Here is a 10,252-nt window from a genome sequence, read left to right on the forward strand (position 1 = left end):
AATGCATGTTTATTGTAGAAATATTAGAAAATATATGGAAGTAAGCTGAAGAAAAGTAGAGTCCCCATTATCATACCATACAGTCATGTTAACGTTTAGGTGTGTATAGTTTTTTTTAAACCCATGTGATTTTAAAAAAATTTATTGATGCATAATTACCCATCAGAAGATTCACCCTTTAAGTGTACAGTTTAGTGGTTTTACTCATATGGTTTTATCACTTGCTGGTATGAGCATTTTTCTGTCAAGAAATAATGTTTTTTAAAATATTATTTTATTTTGAAGAATTTCACAATAAAGCTTTTTTTTTTGTGGGCTAATTAAGGCAATTATCTGGCAACCCTTTGTAACATTCTCTGTAACTTCAAGACAGCTGAATTCCTTCTTTAAAATATACTACTACTAGATTTTATCTTTTATCTCAGTGTAACTGGGTAATATTTGGCTATTTTTCTTAATGCAAAAGCCCTCAAAACCTATTGTTTCTTCCTGGTTTGGACTTCTTCATCCTGGATAATTCCCAATCATTAATTTTTCCTCTTAGGATTTATTTTTCCAAATATCTTTATTATTTTTCTGAAACTAGCCAGTTAGTATTTGAATAGCTTGAGGTTAATTAGCAGCTCATCTTTTTCACATTCTTTTTGTTATTTTTAAATTATAGCACAAAATTTGTTTATGGTTAATTATTACCAGTTGAAAAAACTGAAACACAGAAATTATGTCAAAAATATCTAAGCAAGTATCTACCCACCCCAATTTCAGACATTACTTTAAGCATTTCTAAGGGACATTACCAGGTTACATTTCATAATAAAATAACATTATAAATGCCTAGGTTCAGATGGAAGTGCAATATACTGTTTCAAAAAGGGAGAATTACTTTTCCTTCTTGTGAAATGCATCTTTTAATTTTTGTAGTTTAGGTTATCAAAATTTTAGAACTGCTGTAAACGTGCTGATTGTTAGTTCATATACTGCCTAGTGTTGTGCTAGAGTGGTCTGTAATTATATCTTTTTTCCTGTTTGCTAACAGTGGAGACTGAGGATAACGTTAGATGCAAAGAGAGAGGCTGGCAATTTCTTGGCCACCTGAGTGAAGAGGAAAAAGAGTCTTGTTGTCTTGACTCCTAAGTTATGAGTTTTAGTAGTTTTCCTGCTTATCAAGGCAGTCTTAACAGCCCCTCCCAAACAAGCAAAAAAAACCAAAAGCAAAACACAAATGAAATGCGTATCTGTGTGAAAACACTTACATACACACATATTTATACAGCTATTCTATTTGGTTTTAGGGTAACTTTTCTGAATTCAGTAATAGAATAGTTACTAAAATTTTACTACTGGAAGCTTGTGCTTGATTTTATTAGCTGTTTTTCTCTTTTTTCATTTTATTTACCCAGACTATCCCTAGTCGTACCTATTCATTTGTCGAATTCCCATAGATTCTATTGTAAATTTTTAGAGATTACCACACTCTATTTCAGGCAAACATTTATTTAATGATTTAAGATGATTCGTTATTAGCATTGTTAATCAGTTAGGGTCTCAAACTACTTATATATCATTTAAGCTAGTTGTGTGATGCTTGTTTGAGATGCAAAACAATGGTTGTAACATTGTCCTTTTTTCTTTGCTGTCTCATGTTATGTATACTTTTTTTGAAATGGAAATTAATTTTTAATTTATCTTTTAAGTGATGATTTACTGGAGGATTCAGACAGTGAAGAGCACTCCAGATCAGATTCTGTGACAGGTATGTAAAAAATATTAGATAAACTATTTTTTATATCCTTGCATTTATATAGTTTTTAGGTAAAACTAAATACCACTTAATTTTGTATTTCTTAGTGCAAACTCTAAATTTTCATTAATACACAAAGAAATCTCAAATATTATGTATCAGAGATCTTGAATTAGTAGTGTGTTCATAGAGTTTCATACTTAAAATTTAAATAGTACCTATTTGAGCCAAAGGAATTAAAATGAATCTTATTAAATCTTTGTCACATATTTCAGGGACATTAAACTCTTCCAAATGTGTTCAGCTTATTTGTATAGTGTATTGTATTGTTAAATAAAAGTAACATTTAAATTAATAATTAATAATTATTAATTAATGATTTCTTATTCTCCCCAAACCACAGGTGAATAGAGAATAAATTTTAAGGTATAAAATCATAGACATTAAGGCATCAAGTAAATGCTACCTTGTTCATTAACTTATGAAATATTAAGGCAAAAGAGTATTCTTCATATTTTAATGTAGTTATATTATAGGCAAGGCATCTCAGAATTCGAATCCTAACCCTGTCACTTTTTTTTTGGCTGTGTTGGGTCTTCGTTGCTGTGCATGGGCTTTCTCTAGTTGCGGTGCGTGGGCTTCTCATTGAGGTGGCTTCTCTTGTTGCGGAGCACGGGCTCTAGGTGCGCGGGCTTCAGTAGTTGTGGCTTGTGGGCTCTAGAGCGCAGGCTCAGTAGTTGTGGCGCGCAGGCTTAGTTGCTCCGCGCCATGTGGGATCTTCCCGGACCAGGGCATGAACGCGTGTCCCCTGCCTCGGCAGACGGGTTCTTAACCACTGCGCCACCAGGGAAGCCCAACCCTGTCACTTATTATAGTCTGATTGCACTTCCTAATATATAAAATAGTGATATTAACATCTGTTATTTAAAATTTGGGGAATTGATTAAGAAAAATACGTAAACAGATTACCTGGGAAGTAGCCACTATTTTAAAGAAGTGACCATTATTAAATTTTGGCTATTTTCTAATGTCAAATGTCATGAAATAAGGACATATATGACTTATTAAATCTCTTTAGGGGAGACTTGGTTTTGTATAGTTCAGTTGTTGAAAGTTATGTGTCTAAAGTTAGTATAGAGTAGCAGGTGCTCTCAATTCTCATTTGTTGTAAAATCTTTTTAAAGCCACCAAACAGAATACTGCACTGATTTTTGGGTTAACCCTCATTTGTCTTTTAAGGTAGTTCTTAGCAATGAAGAAAATCAAGAAAAATGTAGGAAACTGCCCTGAATAATATACAAATGTGTAATTAGCTCTAGGAAAAATAATTGATTACATTAAAAAAATTTAGTCTGATGAAGAGTGCTCTTTTTCCACTTTGTTACCCCTTTGCAAAAGAAAGGGCTACTATTGCATTTTGAAAAATCTGATGAAGAATAATACATTGGTCACTGGTTATCTGGAGATCTGGTTAGAGCTTGAACTCTTTTGCAAAATAAGTCTTTGGTCTTGTCAAGTCACTTAAACTCTCTGGGCTTCAGTTTTTCCTTTGTCAAGTGAAGTATTTGAACTAAATGTTCCTTTTTCTGCTCGTAAATTTTTTGATTCTAGCTATTATCCTTTCCTTTGTATGCTGTGGCCTATCTCTTTCCTCTGGGTCTAAGGATCTCAGTAGGTATTTTTGTAATTATAGTACGTATATATTGATCTATTTCCTTATCCCTTTTCTACCTTTATCTTTTTCATCTTTGCCTGTTTGATCTTTCACACTTTCTTTAGATTCTGTAGTCCTGTTTACTTCACTTCCCATTTACCATATATTTTTGTTGACTTTTTTTTATGATACCTCATTCAGGGTTGGGAGTGGTGTCCATATGTAGTATTAAAAGGTAACCATGGTAAGAGAAAAAAATCCTTCCAGTTCAGAATTTTTAATTGCCTCATTTGAGGATTTGTATCTTCTAAGCTAATTCTTTTATATTGAGAGACTGTTGGTGAATTTTGGAGGCTTGTGATATTAATGGGAGATGTATTTTCTTCCTCAAGTATCTAAAATAAGTCATAGATGCTATTTCAAAACTTAAATTTACTAACTCCAAGTTCTTCCTGTCAAATTGAATGATATGGTCTGAAAAATTGTAGAATATATTTCTTAATTTCAAAAATGTGAGTGGAGACTAAGATTTATCTGTTTTTTAGTTGAAGGTTATGACTTTTGTAAGTAGATGATGTCAGAGAGAAAAGTTTGCTCTTTGGTTCATATATCAGAATTAAGGGTACATACCTTCCTGTGTAGAAGGAGAAGAATGTTTGGCAAGAGATTGAAGAACAGTTCAAATTGAAATTTGATGGTTTTAGGAAAATGCCTAATGTAAACCTCTGGAAGTTTGGCTGGCAGAACTGTGGGTTGACACTACCTAAGTAAGCAGAATAGAGAAGGGTTTCCCAATATGATTACCTGAAGAATATTATACTGCAGGATATTTGTAGGTATGTTCTGTAAAAATTTATTTTGTGGTCCAACAGGTTTGAGAAATTCTGAGACAAGTAAAGATAACAGTTTTCCTTACTGCAGTATTTGACAGTGGTCGTGCTTTGTCAATCTTCTGAGGAGAATGTACTGCATATGCTGTTTCCTAGACATCGATTAAATAGTTGGGAAGAAACAGTAGTAATGCCACTTGTTATATTTTCTTTTTTAATGGATAATCTCATCTCACATGTCTTTTGAATACTGTCTTAAATGTGTGTTAATATATGTAACTTATGTTTAATTTACTTTGTTTTAATATGTACATAATAGCTTTTTCTTGGCAATTTCCTACCATAACTGAAAAAAAAAATCAGTTAAGTTTCAGTTTAGTCCAGTAGATAGTTAGCATCCTCAAGATTTATTACAGTGTATTGCATTTTATAAAAATCTCACTCAAAATAATGTTTCAACTTTCAGCCTCATATCTAAATGAGTAAATTCGTAAAGTAAATATATATAAGTATTGCATGGCAATATAAAGGCTGCACGTGAATATAGTCAAATGAGTGGTTAAACAGCTTCATTAGTACAATTAAATTGTTAAGTTTATAACTAAAGTTTTTTCTGCTTTGCTAGAAATGGATTTAGTTTTAGATGATAATAGTGACATTGTGTGAAATGAGAAGTTTATGCTCAGAAAATGGGAAAGTCTAGATAAAGCTGTCCGTGAGCATTTTGAAGATATTGCTTATGAAATCATTAACAAAAATGGTGTAAACAGAGCTTTCAGTATATCTCAAGTGTTGGATGTTCCATGAATCTCTGTTGCTCATTCCTGTACTTGGGTAACTTTCAAACTTCCATGCAGTCACCTTGAGTTATTTTATACTTATTTCCTTACTCTACTATGTTCTTCTCAATCTAAAATTGTAAAACCAATTCCAGTTTTTTTGATATTTCCACAAGTTACATAGAGTGACCTTTACATTATTATTGCTAATAATGTTGTTGCCTGATAGTTTGTGCTATTGAGGGAAAAAACAGATTGGTTGAAACTTTGCATTCAGTATCAAGAGATTATACCTGGTTTAGAGGTTGACTGACATCTACTTCAGGGTTTTGTGTTGAGAGAGATGTTATTTTTGGAGCATTGAGACTGAGGAATGACCTTTATACTATTTGTAAGGGGACAGCTTGAAGATCACACGGTAGACAAAAGGTCAGTAAGGATAATGTAATGTAGTTGACTTGAAATGAACTAAAAATGAGAGGATAATACAGAAGACACTTATATTTCACTTAAAATGACAAATTTTGGGAACTTTTTTTTCTAGTTATTTTTTTTCTGAGCTGAGGTTAGAATTAAATTGCATACTATGACAGTCAACTGATAATTAGCCTGGTGGGGTGGGAGAGAGGTGATGAACTGAGATTACAGTAATGTTTCATGGATATTCTTCAAAGTGCATAAATGACATATGCATATTATTGAGTGTATTTTTGGTTTAGAGTTGAAGGACAGAAATCTTTTATTTTGATACTAATAATGTCTTCATTCTTTAACCCTTTTTTTCTCCTTTTTTTTTTTAAAAAAAAAAAAGGATTTTGCTCACAGATTGCCAGGAGAATGTATTCTGAATTTAAAATGATTTTTGAAACTCTTTAATACCTCTAAGGTTTTTCTGAGTAGATTCATCTCAGGTTTGATTAAATTTCCTTTAAAAGATCTTAAATTCTTCCACTAGTGTAATTAAAATGCACCAACTGGATGAGTAAAAAAAAAGAAAGTTAATGAAAATGTTATACTACAGATTTTGATTTATATTCACAAGGCCATTTGTAATGAATATTGTTCCTTTCAAAGGGCATGCATCACAGAAGGAAGCCATGGACGTGAGCCTTGATATAACAGCACTCAGCATCCTCCAGCAGCCAGAAAAACTTCAGTGGGAGATTGTTGCAAATGTGCTTGAAGATACTGTTAAGGATCTTGAAGAACTTGGGGCAAATCCTTGCTTAACCAACTCTAAGAGTGAAAAGACAAAGGAAAAGCACCAGGAACAACACAACATTCCCTTTCCATGTTTATTAGCTGGAGGTTTATTAACATATAAATCTCCTGCTACCTCACCCATTAGTAGTAATTCTCACAGGTCACTGGATGGTTTAAGCAGAACTCAGGGTGAAAGTATATCAGAACAAGGGTCAACTGACAATGAATCCTGCACTAATTCAGAGTTAAATTTTCCTTTGGTAAGAAGGACTTTACCCATTTTGCTTCTTTATAGCATCAAGGAATCTGATGAGAAAGCCGGAAAAATCTTTTCACAGATGAACAATATAATGAGTAAAAGTTTGCATGATGATGGTTTTACAGTTCCACAGATTATTGAAATGGAGCTGGATAGTCAGGAGCAGTTGTTGTTGCAGGATCCTCCTGTGACATACATTCAGCAATTTGCAGATGCAGCAGCCAACCTTACCTCTCCAGATTCTGAGAAGTGGAACTCTGTGTTTCCTAAGCCTGGGACTTTGGTTCAGTGTTTGAGGCTGCCAAAGTTTGCGGAGGAGGAGAATCTTTGTATAGACTCAATAACTCCTTGTGCTGATGGAATTCATTTATTAGTAGGACTGCGGACATGCCCTGTTGAATCCTTGAGTGCAATAAATCAAGTAGAGGCCTTGAATAATTTAAATAAGTTAAACTCTGCACTCTGTAATAGACGGAAAGGTGAGCTGGAATCAAATCTTGCTGTAGTGAATGGTGCAAATATTAGTATAATCCAACACGAATCACCAGCAGATGTACAGACTCCTTTGATAATTCAACCTGAGCAGAGAAATGTTAGCGGTGGATATTTAATACTTTATAAAATGAATTATGCCACTCGGATAGTGACTTTAGAAGAGGAGCCAATAAAAATCCAACATATCAAAGATCCCCAGGACACAATTACCTCGCTCATTTTGCTTCCACCAGATATATTGGATAATCGAGAGGATGACTATGAGGAACCTGCTGAGGAAATGCAGTTAACCTCAAAGAATGGCATTGAGAGAGGGAAAAAGTCTGATATTCCTACTCTTGGACACCTGGTAATAACCACTCAGGGAGGATATGTAAAAATATTAGATCTTTCAAACTTTGAAATTTTGGCCAAAGTGGAACCTCCTAAAAAGGAGGGCACTGAGGAACAAGATACATTTGTTTCTGTCATTTACTGCTCGGGCACAGACAGGCTGTGTGCGTGCACCAAAGGTAAGCTATTGATTGGTTTGGTTCTTCTACAAATCTTATAAAATCAATGTATATGGCATTCATTTATGTGCATTCTTAGCATGAATTTTAGATCCATATAGATGGAGAGAAATTTATTTTTTTTTATAATGAAGTGGTAAATCTTTCTACTGTTTTAACTGTTTTTAAAACTTTTTTCTACTGCCCTAGGTAAGGATTCTAATTTAAATAAGTTAATAAGTCTCTCAGAAAGTATCTTCTCTGCTTTAACCTCAAGAAAATAACCTGCTGTTGTTTCTGTGAGTCCTGACTCTGCATCTGCTCAAATTTGTGGCTTTGGACAAGTTACTTTAAACTCAGTAAACCTTTGTTTCTTTATTTATAAACTAGGACAAGGCAGCCTATTTCCAGGCTTGATAGAATTAAATGAAATAATGTATGTAAAGTTTCTGGCACAAATACATGTCCTTATTTCCTTCTGAAATAAAAGTATTTAGTAAATAATTATTAGTTTTGCCAAATAAATTTTTCTTGTCTTATTTACTCCTAACCTTTTGCTGATAGTGAATCAGTTTTGCAACATTTGAGGCTCCATTCAGAGTAACAGATAAGTGTTACTAAGGAATTACTGACAATATCAGGCAAAATGAATAGTCCTATTGATTGTTTAGTAGGAATTTAGGGCCAGGAAATATTTGAAGCCTAAGTAACTATAACCAATGCTTGGCAGAGGAATTGGGTTTGGGAAGAGTTATGCATCTCATTTGTGGTTCTGGTAGGAATTAACCTGAATTTTTCCTCTCTTTAAAAAGATTTTAAGAGTTTGGCTAAGAAGGATAATGGTGGATGTAGTAGTGTGGGTTGCCTTCTTTGAAACACATCTATCGAAATAACAAGGGGAAAAAATAATCTTCAAATAATGTCAAAATCCAACTAGATTATTTTAAAAAATGAGCAGTGTAGAGTAACTTTAGAATAATAGAAGTTTAAGAAAAACCATTAAAATACTATGTGGTGTCAAGGATAATTTGAGCTTATTAATCATGTATATGCCAGTTCATTTCTGTGAGAGTTTTACCTCTGTTAATTTGTTTAGTCATCACACCAACTTTATGAGTTATGTACTGTTATTGTCTCCATTTTACAGATAAGGAAGCCGAGGGAAAGAGGTTAAGTAACTTGCCTAAGTCACAGAGCTAATAAATGACAGAGTCAGTGTTCAGACCTGGGCAGTCTGTCATCAGAGTGCTTAAACTACATTAAACTGCCAGAATGTAATAAAAGCAGAACACCCATACATTGAATTTTTTAGAATATATTAATCTGAAAGGTTTAAAAAATGAAAACAATATAATTTGCTGTAGGCCATCTGGAAGTGGAGCTGGGTTTGGAACCTGAGTTACCTGGTCCCAGGGCACATATTCATAAGATACTAGTAGTTTCCACAAACGCAATCAGAGTTTAATGATTTGATTTATTTGATGAGATAGCTTTTGGCGATTCAGAGGAGAAATAGTATTTAAGCTATGAACTAGATTAATGTTTCCTTGGAGTTTGGACCATGAAAATTTCTAGGAAGTGATCTCATGTGATGGAATTTATTTAGATGAATTGAAGGACAGGAGAAAGCCTGAGAAGTTAACCACTTTAAAAATTATCCCCGAGTTCTTTAAGGGTTGACTGATCAAGATGTATTTGAAAAGATGAGATTAATAACAATAAAGAGGACAGAAAAGTTGATGTTTTAAAATGTATGTATGACAGTCCATAAAGTAGATTTTTGAAAAGCACTGTAGACTGTAAATCAAATGGATTTGACTCTGTCTTATGAGTATATTCAAATAGCATAAGACTCTTTCTCATGGAGAAACATTGAGTCTTTTGATAAAAATCTACAATTAATGTTATAAGTTAAATTTTTTTTTTTTTTTTTTTTTTTTGCCACACCGCACGGCATATGGGATCTTACTTCCCCAACCGGGGATCGAACTTGTACCCCATGCAGTGGAAGCGTGGAGCCCTAACCACTGGACCACAAGGGAATTCCCTATTATTATTTTTTGATGAGAACTCTTAGGATTTACTCTTAACAACTTTCATATATAACATACAACTATTGATCTGTTTTTATTTCACTGATTCCTTCTACTGTCATCTCAAATCTGCATCGAGTCTCTAGTGAACTTTTTCATTTTAGAAACTTTTCAGCTCTAGGATTTCCCTTTTGTTCTTTTAAAATAATTTGTTTTTTTGTTGAGATTCTTTATTTGTTGAGTCATTTTCACTGTTCGTTCTTCTAATTCTCTATATCTGGTTTCCTTTTATTCTATAAAATATTTACAATAGCTTCTTTGAAGTATTCGTCTGCTAAATCTAAATATGGGCACTCAGAGATATTTCTCATTGATTTTGTTTTTCTTGAGCATGTGTCACTCTTCACATGTTTTATAATTTTTAATTTAATACTAGACATTTAAAATAATATTGTAGAAACTCTGGACTATGATTTACCCCCCTTTGGAGGTGGTTGTTGCATTGGTTATTTGGTAACCCACCTGGCCTAAGTCTGTGAAATCTGTTTCTTTTGCAGTGAGCAGCCACTGATGTTTCTTTCCCCCTCTGGTTTTTATTTATTTATTTTAAAAAATTTATTTATTTTACTTATTTATTTTTGGCTGCATTGGGTCTTTGTTGCTGCGTGGGCTTTCTCTAGTTGCGGCGAAAGGGGACTACTCTGTTGTGGTGCATGGGCTTCTCATTGCAGTGGCTTCTCTTGTTGCAGAGCACGGGCTCTAGGTGC

General features: G+C 33.6%; 1 protein-coding gene across 6 annotated transcripts in view; it reads left to right on the forward strand.

Annotated features, from left to right (window-relative positions):
• BIRC6 (baculoviral IAP repeat containing 6) overlaps window positions 1-10,252 on the forward strand; it is a 249,625-nt gene that overhangs the window by 50,042 nt on the left and 189,331 nt on the right. For all 6 annotated transcript variants that reach the window (XR_008618874.1, XM_055089099.1, XM_055089101.1 and 3 more), the window contains 2 exons: window positions 1,695-1,753; window positions 6,079-7,473. Coding sequence is in view for 5 of the 6 variants with exons in the window: in XM_055089099.1 (XP_054945074.1) it covers window positions 1,695-1,753; window positions 6,079-7,473 (1,454 nt within the window). In the remaining variant the exon portion in view is untranslated. The remainder of the gene's footprint in view (window positions 1-1,694; window positions 1,754-6,078; window positions 7,474-10,252) is intronic.

Source organism: Physeter macrocephalus, chromosome 12 (genome assembly GCF_002837175.3).
Source record: "Physeter macrocephalus isolate SW-GA chromosome 12, ASM283717v5, whole genome shotgun sequence".
Classification (NCBI taxonomy): Eukaryota; Metazoa; Chordata; class Mammalia; order Artiodactyla; family Physeteridae; genus Physeter; species Physeter macrocephalus.